The sequence below is a fragment of the Terrapene carolina genome, unplaced genomic scaffold (genome assembly GCF_002925995.2).
Source record: "Terrapene carolina triunguis isolate 2854851 unplaced genomic scaffold, T_m_triunguis-2.0 Scaffold210, whole genome shotgun sequence".
In the NCBI taxonomy this organism is placed as follows: Eukaryota; Metazoa; Chordata; order Testudines; family Emydidae; genus Terrapene; species Terrapene triunguis.
The window spans coordinates 15750250-15764533 of NW_020664561.1; the positions used below are offsets into that span (position 1 = coordinate 15750250).

General features: G+C 37.5%; 1 protein-coding gene across 1 annotated transcript in view; it reads right to left on the minus strand.

The window, feature by feature from the left end:
• Positions 1–2455: 2455 nt before the first annotated feature.
• LOC112103404 (ER degradation-enhancing alpha-mannosidase-like protein 3) overlaps positions 2456–14284 on the minus strand; it is a 44505-nt gene continuing 32676 nt past the window's right edge. The window contains exons 15-19 of the mRNA XM_024195131.3: positions 13258–13455; positions 10402–10596; positions 9153–9318; positions 7674–7859; positions 2456–4224 (exon numbers count right to left, since the gene is read on the minus strand). Of these exons, the coding sequence (XP_024050899.1) occupies positions 3818–4224; positions 7674–7859; positions 9153–9318; positions 10402–10596; positions 13258–13455 (1152 nt within the window). The 3' untranslated portion in view covers positions 2456–3817. The remainder of the gene's footprint in view (positions 4225–7673; positions 7860–9152; positions 9319–10401; positions 10597–13257; positions 13456–14284) is intronic.

The following is a 14284-nucleotide window of genomic DNA, read 5'->3' on the forward strand; positions in this document are numbered from 1 at the left end:
AGCCTGATTTGAGCAATTTATCCTTTGTAGAGCCTTGCAGGAGACCTGAGTTTGGGAGGTGAGGTGAGTCCCTGCTCATGCGAACAAAGCACAAGGCTCTTTGCCGAGCATCTCCCTGGCACAAGTGAAGCTGCGTATGTGTGTGTCCACCATAGAAGGATACCATGTGCAACATGTTACCTTATTAGCCACACTGGTACTGAGTTAGTCCCTCTCAACTGAGACTAAAGCAGTTATTTAAACTGGAAGATGTACAGCTCAATGGTACTAAACAAACAGTTAGAGGAGGTTGTGATTAGATTCTTTGGCTGCCGGAAGGAAATGAGTGATGGGCCAGGACTCCTCCTATATCCTTTGATACTGTAGGGGATGAAGCTTTCCAGAAGGGGAAGATGTGGATCATGCAGGCAATTCTCAAAGTAGTTTGACCAGAATATTTACATATTTTATTAAATCTTTACAATCAGCAATTATAATCCAGTACACAATTATATACAAGGATTATATACATTTTAGCCCAGACTTTTACAGTACACAGTTGCTCTTCGAAATATTGTATACACTTATCACCAGACAGTAAAACCCAACAGTAGTATTACAGCACCTGTTAGATATTTCGTAAGTTACATCATAAGAAAATATACGGATGTAAATCGGGCTGGTAAAAAATCCTATAAAATCTGAACATACAATATTTCATTCACAGAATGTTTTTTCTATGTTCTGACTGAAGCCTTTGCATAAGGTGTCCTGTTAACATTTACTACAATCTCGACACACACTGTTTCACTGACTAAAGATAAGCCTTCAGCTAAAACCACGGTGGGAGGAGGAGGAGAAACAATGCTCATCTTATTTTAAAACTTCATTATGAAACAGTAAGTGTAAATAGAGAATATTCCTTTAACATCAAAGGAGATATTAAATTGGTTCTTTGAATTACATGAGGGAATAAGATGTACGTGTTCTAGTTAACCAAATAGCACAATCATACACATGATATTGACTTACAGTGATGCAAGAGCAATATTCTAAGCACAATGAAAGTTTTTAAAAATTTGCAAAGTACACCCTACTCCCCTCTCCAAAATTATCTTCTGTTCAATCACATATTCCTTTTGCTTTTTAAAATGGCATTAACATGTTACAGAAAATTTTATTGTATTTTTAGAGTGATACGAAGAGGTTAAAACCAAAGTCTATTTCCATCTTTATTAGGAAAGACACAGTGAAAAAACCTGAATAAAATTGTCCCCTAATTTATCCTTTTCTTTCCCAAAAGGTCAACTTTACCTGATTCAGTTCTGTAAACCATGGATCTATGGCGGTCATAGTCACTTAAAAAGGTAAAGTTAAATTATCTCAAAAAAGGGGACAACATTTATCTGAGGTAGACCACCACTCTCGAGATGCTTCAAAAATGATAGCAAGGGATTCTCTTAATCCCTCACTTCAAAGGATGGAATGTGCCTGTGTCAGAACTGTCGTGCCGGTGTTTACACTTAATGTAAGGTTAGTCAGTCATAAAAGATTACCTTGTGGTGACAGGGAGAATTAGAGGATCAACTTCTAATAATGTTTCTAAAGACAAATTTTAGAGTTAAAAACTAAATCACTTTCTGCAGGAAGGAACTGAAAACTTGAGCTGTCATTAAAATTTAATTTGACAAACCTTTTGCTAATGTAATGACCAGAGAACCACTTTACCTACAATCCTTAAAAATACCTAAATGGAGCGACTAAAGAATATAAACACAGAACCTGTGCAGCTTTTATTAGTGGCACTACATTCTGACGTTTGGAAATATTTAACTCCTTTTTAGAGTTAGGATTTCTGAACTACACCACCCTATGGTGCAATTGGCCACTTGCAGCCACATCACTTTTTGCCCAGAAAAACACGCACTGAAGTCAATGGATTCTGTGGCCATACCAGGCATGCCTCAATTGCATGAGCTGGGCACCCAAGTTACAAAGGACACTTCAAAGATTTTGAGGAATAATCCCATCCTTTAAAATCAATCCCTCAGTCTAAAATGACAAAGTATTAAGCTTCAGCACTGTACCAATATATTAAGCCCAAACCTCCATAGTTATTTGTGCAAAGAAATTAAAACTAAGTTTTAAAAGGACACTTATTCACTAGTTCCCTACTGCTTCACTATCTCAAAGTTAACTACACCTCTATTCAGTTAAATTGTCATTCAATTTCTGTATAGTATTATGATTGACTAACATGCTCTCAAAGGTACTTGTGCATTTTGATACTCTTGAGAGCAAGTGTCACTGTCAGATTACATGTATACAACATTTGTCTGGGACTTGAAACCATATATGAATATACATAAGTACAATACAGTATGGCTGAACTGATTGACATTTGCATATTCGGCACATTTTAATCTCACCAGTAAAATGAAAGGTGCACTTCAGACAGGGATACATCTGTCTGCCTGTATAAAGATTATATATAAATATAAAAACTTTCAGTTTTAGTCTGGTGCATGATATAGGCAGTGTTAAGTCTCTCTCTGAAAAGGAAAAAACAGATTAAATACTGAATTGAGCCATAATTAACTAAAACCCGTGTCTATATATCAACTTAAACTAGAATTTTGGCAGTTTTAATTTGGACACAGTTAAGCTAACTGCTTCTTGTTTGCTTAATCAGATTTGTGGTTTAATTGGAGGATGCGTCCGAAAACATGATCAATTAGGAACCATGCTTACCTGTATTTAAAAAACAACAACAAAAAACAGAAGTATCGTATCAATTATTCTTTGACTTCACACCACTAAATTTTGAATTATGGACCCAACAGCTAAAGGTAAACAGTTGTGCTTCACTATTGATACTAGCCTTCTTGCCCAAGTGTAGACAGATATATTTCTTGTAGAGAAAACAGAAATCGTCATTGAAATTCTCATCTATTATCTATTTTCAGAGAACAATAATAATGCTAAGTTGTGTGTTTTAAGGTAGTTTTAAGCTTGATAACTTTAAGCATGGAAGGCCAAAAAGGAAAAATTGTATTAAACTGTGTTTTGCCCAATTTACCTTAATTCAAGTAACAATCTTCATAATCACTGTGAACCTTTATGTACTAGTCCTCTAATTAGCAAAGCTTTCTTAATTTTCCTAAAAGAGCTTCCTAGTAGAGCATGTTACCTTTGGTTTATACAGCCTCTCTAGTTGAAATAAGAGCAGAAGAGGAAAAATCCAAGTCATCTTGGTCATTCTTCAAAACAACAGATGGAAGGAGTGATAAGCAACACTGCTATATCTTATTAGGATATAAATGTCAGGACAAACTGAGCTGTTTCTAGCTGTGTCTTAAAGACATTACAGCTGGAAATGTCTCACAATTTCACCTATTTCTCTCCATAAAGGCCTTTATCAGTGAAACTGCACCTTCAACTAGAATAGCCTCTGACTATTGCCTTCAAGTGCCATAACCAGCCAACAAGTGGTGCATTAATCCCATTACATTCAACTTCTACCTTTCCAGAGGCCAAGGCAATCTGCTCTCCGGATGCCTGGAATGCAGAAATCTGATTAATTCCCTGAATGAAACCTCCTGTATTACAGCACCATGCAACAGAGCCATACAAACAGTTCAATTGCACATTCCCATTTCAAAACAGGAAAAATTAAAACTATATAAATTATAACATGTGCTGGGTTTCTATTATATTATCCAGGCGAAACCTGGTTGCTCATCACAATACTGAACAATTTCTAATTCTTAGATATTAGGGCCTTACTTTTACCCAACAAATTCACCATTTTGTTTATCCACAAATAAGTTATTAGAAGTCATAGTTCATCCTTTTCCATCATTTCAAATGCTTCTATATCTTCATTCCAATCTGCTAATATGGATTCCATAGGCTGGACTTTATTATCCCAATTAACATTGGAGCTGGAATCTGTCTCAGTCTGAGATTGTTCCTGAGGCTGGTTATCTAATTCTGTACTTTCTGTCTCTTGAACATTAGCCTCATGGATTTCTGTGATACAGGACTCCTGGTTTGAAATGGAAATGCTATCACTGTCTGCATCAACCGGAGATAATGAATCAAGGTGAGTAACATCAGAACTTTCTTCTCCCTCAGGCTCTTGACTGGCCAAGCTGAGGTCCTGAGATGCTGAAGTCTCTTCTGGTCTCTGCTTATGTGAATCATTTTCAGATGACTTCTGGTCCATGTTTTCCATTTCCAGATCTTTATTTAAAAAAAAAAAAGAATTTTGTAAGTACTTTCAAAAGGCAACTGAAATACACTGGAAAATGAACACTTACATTTTATTTTCAATTGTCTCCCTTGATCTTATTCCAGAACTCATGAAGGTTCAGATTTTTATTAGTATGGAGAATCTTAGTCCCTTTTGAGCGGTGTATATTAAGCCTTTTGCAAATACTGTTCTTTAATTATGAAGTTAATTTATCATTTGCTCATAAGTTTAGTCAATTCAGGGTACTAGCATCTGTAGTGGTTCTTCATGCTTAGCTAGCAATGCTCTTATGTCACTGCTGTCCGCTTGTTAATCATGAGTGTACACTCCAGCCCACCATGGCTCTTGAATTATGAGACTGGAGTTTAGTGCAGCCCAAAGATCCATGGAAGGTAGTGGGTACAGCCACAAGGTCTTCATTTGATAAACTCGCAAAGCTATGATCTATTCTTTTAAAGTTAAATTCAGACATACTAGTACATAAAACTGCACCGTACCTTGGCTCCCCATTATGTTAATGTTAGAAGGTTCTTCTGGTTCAATTACGTAAATGTTCAAAACTAAAGAAAACTGATACTGCTAAATAAAGGAAACTGTTTTCAAGAATTCTAGGTAGTCCAACTGTATATAACTTGATTATTAATATAAGATACTTACTGCTATCAATAATGTAGTTTGGAATCATTTTACCTTTAAATATTGTTGCTGAAATTCCAATGGTAGCACAAGAAGGGGAAAAAGCACATATGCATTAAAAATCCATAACACATAATATCCTCTTGTGTTTGGTGGAAGCGAAGGATTGGTTTGTTTATACTGCAGTTGCCCCAGAAAGGATTTAATAGCAAAGAACTACTTTGAACAGCTCACCCGCTGGTATAAATAGGTGGACATCAAGATTCCATGTGAGGAATCCAGAAGTGCTGTAACTTGGGTTTCAGCTTTGGAAATACAATGGGGGAAAATGAATGTGCTAATGTTAGTTTACTAGAGAAGTTAAATTTCATATGCTGCTCCCCAAATAGCCTGTTTGAAAAAGCAGTATTACCAGAATTTAAATTCTATCTGGGGGAAGTTTGCTAAAAGAGAGTCTAGAAATAATCTCCTAGCTGTGCATTTTCACTGAAAATATATCCACTATCTACACTGATGGAATGGATAGAACCACACAAGCAGGATAATTAATATCATGTAAAATTACTGGTACTGACAACTTTAATCTCATAACAGCAGCCATACTGGGTCACACCAAAGGTCCATCTAGTCCAGTATCCTGTCTCCTGACAGTGGCCAATGCCAGCTGCCCCAGAGGGAACGAACAGAACAGGTAATCATCAAGTGATCCATCCCGTCGCCCATTCCCAGTTTCCGGCAAACAGAGGCTAGGGACATCATCCCTACCGTTCTGACTAAAAGCCATTGATGGACCTATCCTCCATGAACTTATCTAGTTCTCTTTTGAACCCTGTTATAGCCTTGGCCTTCACAACATCCTCTGGCAAGGAGTTCCACGGGTTGACTGTGCGTTGTGTGAAAAAATACTTTGTTTTAAACCTGCTGCCTTTTAATTTCATTTGGTGACCCCTAGTTCTTGTGTTCAGAGGAGTAAATAACACTTCCTTATTTACTTTCTCCACACCAGTCATGATTTTATAGACCTCTATCATATTCCCCCCCCTTAGTTGTCTCTTTTCCCAGCTGAAAAGTCCATCTTATTATTCTCTCCTCATACGGAAGTTGTTCCATACCCCTAATCATTTTTGTTGCCCTTTTCTGAACATTTTCCAATTCATCTTTTATGAGATGAGGTGACCATATCTGAACACAGTATTTAAGATGTGGGCGTACTATGGATTTACATAGAGGCAATATGTTTTCTGTCTTATCTATCCCTTTCTTAATGGTTCCCAACATTCTGTTTGCTTTTTTGATTGCCACTGCACATTGAGTGGATGTTTTCAGAGAACTATCCACAGTGAATCCAAGATCTCTTTCTTGAGTGGTAAAAGCTAATTTAAATCCCACCTATACATATAAAATAATGGGATCATGTCTTTCAATGTGCATTACTTTGCATTTATGAACATTGAATTTCATCTGCCATTTTGTTGCCCAGTCACCCAGTTTTGAGAGATCCTTTTGTAGCTCTTCGCAGTCTGACTGGGACTTAACTATCTTAAGTAGTTTTGTATCTGCAAATGGGGTAAACACCTCACTGTTTACCCCTTTTTCCAGATCACTTTATGAATATGTTAAATAGGTCACCTCTGGAGCCCTTTTTAAAAATTGGTGTCACATTAGCTATCCTCCAGTCATTCAATACAGAAGCTGATTTACAGACTACAGTTAGTAGTCCTGCCATTTCACATTTGAGTTCCTTCAGAACTCTTGGGTGAATACCATCTGGTCCTGGTAACTTATTACTGTTTAGTTTATCAATTTGTTCCAAAACCACCTCTAATGTGTTTATTTTCCTCACTACCACTTTTTAAAAGGATGCCTTTTTGCCTCTCACTTCTTCTTTTACTTCTTCATTGTTTAGCTATGGTGGCTCTTTTTTGGTTCTCTTACTATGTTTTTTAATTTGGGGTATACATTTAAGTTGAGCCTTTATTATGGTGTCTTTAAAAAGTTTCCATGCAGCTTGCAGGGATTTTACTTTTGGTGCTGTACCTTTTAATTTCTGTTTAACTGACCCTCATTTTTTGTGTTGATTTCCTTTCTGAAATTAAATGCTCAATGAGAACCACTTTTGCCTGGTCTTTGCAGTGAGAAAACTCAGGTCTATCTTTACAGATATGAAGGCGGGGGAGGGATAACTCAGTGGTTTGATCATTGACCTGCTAAACCCAGGGTTGTGAGTTCAATCCTTGAGGGGGATCTGGGATAAAAATCTGTCTGGGGATTGGTCCTGCTTTGAGCAGGGGGTTGGACTAAATGACCTCCTGAGGTCCCTTCCAACCCTGGTATTCTATGATTCTATGAAGAAAATCACTTGGAACTGAGAAGCATCTACAAGTCAGGATCCTGAAACACACACAGCCTATTCCTGCCTTGATATCAAAGCAGAATATGAAAATCTCTTCCAAGAAAAAAAGGGTTTAAGGGTTAAAAAAAACAAACAAACAAAAAAAACACATGCTGTAGCACTACTAGTCAAATTTGTTACACCAAAATTATAATGTTCACTTTTTCTATTTGGGACTTTGTTTAAAGTGTTTCAAGTTGGACATGTATTGGGAAATTCTAAGAGATTGTTAGTTTGAATGAAACTAATTCAACAAACTAGAATTATGGAGGTCAGATGGAATTTTCACCTCAATCCCAATTCACTTATTTTTTCAGGTAGAAAATAAGAACCATTGTTTGTTTTTATATTTCACGTTATGCCAACAGATAAAGATAAGTAATAATAAGACACACATGGCTTTGCCCTTACCTCTGTCTTTTGCTTTATCAGAGAGAAGCACTTCTACAGACTCATATTCTCTGATTGCATCAAGTATAATATTTCCTTCTTTGTTGAACAGGAAGAGCATGGGGATTTTGATATCATCTGTATTCTTTCCATCACCAGCCATTTGGAATAGAGGAGCAGTGTCGCTGCTGCTTCCCTCATTGTCATCTAGCCAATAGAAAGTCAGAGTAAGCTTTTCCATTCTGTATATAGTTCAGATTGATGCTCTCCCATTTCACTGGATAAAGGTAGCTTGAAGAGCTGGTGTGGGAATTTCAGAGAATGTGCTACAGTTTAATTAGAATTCCGCAGATTTACAATTTTCTAACCTTATTTCCTGGTGGGGACAGAAGCAAGTTAAGTTGAAAGGTGGAATGTATTTCAATTCTATTTGCTTGCCTAAGATGGTGATGAGAATTTGCAGGTGGGAGGGAATATTCTTTGGCATCTCCAGCAGTTTTAATTTTGTATTTTCAATTTGCCCCAAAAGGCTCAATGGCTGGTGGATGCCTGCCTGGCTGTGGAAAGTCAAGAATAGTGCTGGACCTAGAAGGAAAAAGCTATTTCATGAGCAGATACATTCCTGAATGTAAAAGGTCTCAATGTACATCTTTTCAGGATTGCTACTAAGCAGTTCTCTTTTTCAATACTGAAAGAATAGTTACTCAACTTTTAATAAGGATGTAAATGGTACATTCTTCTCTAGAACTACTAACTTAACTGGGAAAGCATAGGCGAGGGAATGAAGATGATAGAACAGAGGTGGGCAAACTACGGCCTGCAGGACCCTCCTGCCCAGCCCCTGAGCTCCTGGCTCGGGATGCTCAGCCCTGGCCCCTCCCCCGCAGGGCTGCGAGCTCCTGGGGCAACGCAGCTGCAGAGCCTGGCCTGACCCAGTGCTCTGTGCTGCACAGCTGCAGTGCCACGCGAGTTCGGGGGGGTGGATAGGGGTCGGGGTGGTCAGAGGGTGGGGGACAGGAAGGGTTGGATGGGGTGGCGCAGGGGTTCTGGGGGTGGTCAGGGGACGGGGGGTTTGGATGGGCCAGGAGTCCGAGGGGTGGATAGGAGGTGGGCTACGGCCCCCCAACCAGCCCTCCATACAATTTCTAAAACCTGATGCGGCCCTCAGGCCAAAAAGTTTGCCCACCCCTGCGATAGAACAACCATTCTCTTTCATTTCACAACATTCAGCTGCAAACAAAAGTTAATTTGTAACTTCCGATTTGTCAGAACAAACCCCCTCACTGAATTTCTCCACTAGTAGGTTTCTGTCTGGCTCCATTCTTGTGTGCAAGCGGGATATTAAGTATACACACCTCATTTGTTCCAATAAGAGGATTTCTGTACCGACTGCTCACAGATGCCTGCCAGCCCTGAAAATATGCTTATATATAATCTAAATAATCTTGGGAGAAAAAACAGGTTACATTTGTACAAAACAATAAGGATAGTTTTATTTACCAATAACAATGCCCCCTATTGCTCCAGCTTTTTGGATGTTTCGTGCCTTTTCAGCAAACATGCACTGGCCTCTCTGCATCAAAGCAATTTTCTCCTTCACTGCTTCAGGATTAGTGATCTCCGAGCATCCATTGTAAGGTTTACTGGTTGCAACAAATCCTCTTGTCTGTTTGAGAGATGTAATGATTTAAAATACTGGAGTAAAGCCTGTAAATGTTTCCTACCTTTTATAATTTTTCCAGTCATCCCAAAAAGTCATCTGGTGTTTCCCAGCATACTATAGGACCTTTATCCTAGAGTCTTTATTATGGCAGATGCTCAAAAAAGTTGTCTAATCAACAATTTTTGGACTGATTTGGTTTTCACATGGGCCAACATCTGTAACCTTTTATGTTTGTACTAACATCTTATAATAGCCTTTAAGTACAGTCAACAAAATACAGAATAATTTATGGTTAAGATTATATCACCACAAACCCTGTGAGAGCACAGATATCCTTAGAACTTTGTTTTAGATCTAGAGTATATACTCTGTGGGCTGAAATCCTGCCCCCCCCCTTAAAGTTAATGGGAGTTTTGCCATTGACTTCAAAGGGGACAAGTAATTTCTCCCCATTTTGTCTTTATCTAGAAAGGAACTTTCTCTGGACTTCTGATGGCCTAAGGAGAGCCTAATCCTCATTAAACTTTTAAAATGTTGTAAATTCACAAATGAGCGGCAGCCATGCTGAATCCTAGCAGCTTGACAAGCTCTCTTCCCTTACATTGGCCCATCCCTCTAGGATGCAAGAGTTATATTCCACATATAGCATTCAGAAAACAACTGGAGCACCTGTGTGTGGAGTCTGAATCATGACTAGTGCCAAAGGAGAGAAAGACTGAACTCTAGAGTGTCTGAGTCAGAAGAAAGAATTTTAGATTGTGTGTTTCTAATAGGGTGACCAGACATCCCGATATTTCGGTGTCAGGACGCATTTTGTCCCAATATCCACCAGTAGCACTGTGTTTTTTTGTTTTTTGCTCTGCCAGCGAGCACTCTCCCCCGCATGTGTCCCGATATTTTCTTCCCCTCATCTGGTCACCCTAGTTTATAAGTATTTAAATGCCTATTATAAATCTAAGAGCTAGCTGAGTATTTTGAAATAAATGCAATACTAGAAAATTAAGACCAATGCAACAGAGAAAAAGCACAAATAAATAAAATTCAAGAGCAAATCATATGTTCTTAAGATTTTCACATTATACACACCCCTACGTTGTGTTTGGATAGGTCCATTCCAAATTGTGCTGGCCCAGCTGTCAATACTACCCTGCCAAAGAATGGGTGGGAAACAATTTGAACAGCACGTGGGGGTAGCTGCTGCTCTTTTTGTTGCTGACTGGACAGTTCAATCATTTCCTGCATGAATCGCAAACCATCTTCAGCATCAAGTGAACTTGCTGCCTAAGGAGTAAAGATATTAGGGTAAGTGGCTTCTTAAATATTTTGCAGAACCAAAATTTTACTGTCGCTGGTGAATCCCTCCAAGCCAACCTCCTGGAAAAAGAGCTGGCTTCTTCCAGAATCTGTCAGTATTGCCTCCAATCAACCAGGCTGAGAAGGAAAAAGTAATTGAGAGCACTACATTCTAAAGTCTAGCTCCCAGAGGCCCATGACCTTTCCATCAGCTGTTTTATTGTAATTCTTTGTTAACAATTATACTTTAAACATCTATCAAATTTATCACAAAATTCATTTTTTCCAAATCTCCAGTTTATATAAGTTTGATTATTTTTAAATTGCAGTGGAAATAGTTGTTTTTAAACTAATAAACCTTTCCCTGCTATGTCTATTTCCAGGTATTGCAGCAGAAAACCTGAAGCCAAATCTAAACAAGTTCTCATTGTCCAGTCTGAGAAATGCCAAAGTTAAACAGCACAGACTATTAAAACCAAAAATTCTTTTTAAAAAATCTAATTTTTCTTTATCAGTAACAGAATTATGTTTACAATAAGATAACTGACACGTTTTCTTTAAAATTTAAACTAAAGAAAAATACTAATGTAATAGATAGACTTATATGTGGTCAAGTTGACTGACTCCTTTTTGTATAAGATAAATAACTAGTGTCTTTTGACTACTGTGTAAAATACATGAATGTGTTATTTTGCTGATCTGGAATTTGTGGTAAATCCATACTATTAAAGCAGTCTTCAAACAAAATATGGTTTGCAGAGAGTTAAACTGTTAATGCTTTATCAAATAAACAGAAAAATGTGAAAGCTAAAAATAAGTTCAAATTATTTGTGTTGCACAGTTGGTCAAACAATCATACTAGAAACACCACCAATTAGAAATTTCTGGATGACACTGAAGACCAACATTAGGGTTTTGTCATACTGCTAAAGTAGTTCCAAAAAATATCATCTGATAATTACAATGCTTATGTATTTGTACAGCACCTTTCATGTGCCCTTTAACATTTTTTACTTTACAAAAGTGGGTAATTATTTTGATAGCATTCTGGTTTCTTTCTCTAATCCTGAAAATAATTTTTATGCTCCAAACTAGGGGCTTGTGTGAATTTTGACAAAGCCAAGTATAAGATTATAAACTCTAAATCCAAAATGTATTTGAAACCATCCACCTTAATGTATCCTTGGGCTACTATGATACATTAGGTGCACCAACTTAATTTCTAGAGACACACTTAAATAGACATCAAATTAATCTTTTAAATATCAATTTATTTACGTCACATATACAAATGTGCCAATACTATATTAGATAGTGATCCAGGTCTGGGATGCTGCGAGACTTAAATATTACATTCTCTTACTATAATGAAAAAAATCCATTCACATACATATGTAGTACCAGGACTGTACTGTTTGAAAAAGATACTTTTGTTCTATTATATAAAAATTGAAAAATAAAACTACACTTTATCTAGAGCTTGATGCCAATCTAAATAAAACACTAGAAATACACACTTAAAATGATTTAGTAATTATTTTATGATCTTGCTATTTGAAGGGGGAATTTTTACTCTAAAGCACATTTGTAATTTTTTTAAACTACTCATTTTTTCCCCCTTGTCTGTGCTATTTTTAGATTTGTTAGAACAAGTGCTCTCTCTTTCAGTCCAGCTTCTCCTTACAATGAGCTCTTAATTAGGGCACTATATCTTCTACAATTCAGAGACTGCCAAATCTGCTGCGGAAACTAACAAAATTATGCCTCACAATCTATGCATTCATTTTAAAAAAAGTTTTTATTCTTAATGGCAGCAAAGAAAACTTTCCAAATGTGACCTGTATGCAAACTCATGCAGTGATGTCTGCTTGAATCTGCAGACAGCCTGAAACAATAGTTTAACTTTGCTGGAGGGCTGGTTAACTTTGAATCTACAGCTGATAACACTTAAGAACTGCACCTCTGATCATGCTAGTAAAGCTTATATTCTTCTCCCACATTCTTCAGGTGCCAAATGTCTAGGGTGACCAGATAGCAAGTGTGAAAAATTGGGACGGGGGTAATAGAAGCCCATATAAAAAAAAAAGCCCCAAATATCGGGACATCTAGTCACCCTACAAATGTCCAAGCTACCAAAATCTGCAGCTTTCCCTCCAAAAAAAAATTCTATTATGCTGTTTAGTGCAAAACTGTAGCACACTGAAAATTAAGTTTACAGACAGCAAAAAACTGCATGTAATACCCAATTAAACAAATGCAAGGATTACTGATTGAACTAAATATGAAAATGAATAATACAATAAAAATTGACATTAATTTCTGCAGGTGTTGCACAATCCAAGTCTTTTGCTGCAACGTAAATGGGGCACCGGTTGTAACAAGTAGAGATAATGGCAAGACAAAGTTGAAGAAAAAGAGGCAAAAAAACTTAAACCAGTTTAAAAATATTATTTATCACATGTAGCAACAAAGGAAAGGTAAAAAGGTATGCTGAAAGCTTCAGCAGGTCCCTTTTTAAAACTAAGCAACCCAAACTGTGGAAGTAGAGAATGAAACCAAGGGATGAAATCTGCTCCTATTGCAGACATTGGGAATTTTTCTATTGATTTCAATGGGCCAAGATTTCTACAAAATATATGTGGGTCTTACTTGAATTGCATGCTGCACTAATTGTACTCTTCCATCTTTGAGGTGAATCAAACTGACTCCCATCTTCTTCAGTATCTCCAAATGCTCAGGGTTACTGGCCATGAAATCCCTGGCTCTCAGTGGTGGTTTTGGTCCACTCCCAAAACTCTCTTCTCTGCCAAAGATGGTAAGGATCAAAGTTTCATACTGGTACATTATCTAACAGTTTTACACATGAGAGGTGTGCAAAGCTAGAGACATAATATACACAAAGCCATCAGAACCCATTCCTATCCTCCACTGTATGAACATTCCACTGGAGTATCTCAAGCTGAAAATTAAAGTTCTAGCAAACAAAGCTCTTGGTAAAATGTTACCCTAAAATTATAATTGTTTTAAAAAGCTGTGAACTCCCCCAACAATTTTCCAGTGCAATGTTGGTAATGTAAAACTGATACATCAGCAATCTGGTTAAAGTGTGAGCCAGCACCCTTCAATATCATTTCTAAATGTTCAGCCTGTTGGCAATAAATTTTTAATAAAACCAGAAAAGCCAGTTTTCCTAACAGACTGAGCATCAGATGCATATAATGCAAATGTTACTCGGCCCACTTAATTTTCACCTGCATAAATATTACAAAAGTCATATAAAGGCATTTTCCAAATTTTACAGAACAACCTAAAATAAAGTACAAGATGATCTATGGCAGCATTAATAAAATAAAGTCAAGGAAAAGGGGTTATTCAGTTGACTATAGAAAAGAACCTGTTAATTTTCTTATTTATTCTCAGTGATTTCAGATCCTCTTTGCTCTGTTTACAAATTGATTTTTTTTTCTAGTTGGCACTACCGCAATCCTAATTTAGGATCTGCAACTCGTGCTGAGCTCCTTTTATTCTTACATAATCAACTGTAGGGTTACCATATTTCAGCAAGCAAAAAAGAGGATGGGAGGAGCCCCGCCCTAGCCCCGCCCCCATCCTGCCCTAGCCCCGCCCCTGCCCCTCCCACTTCCTGCCCCCCTCAGAACCCCCAACCCTCCCCCCC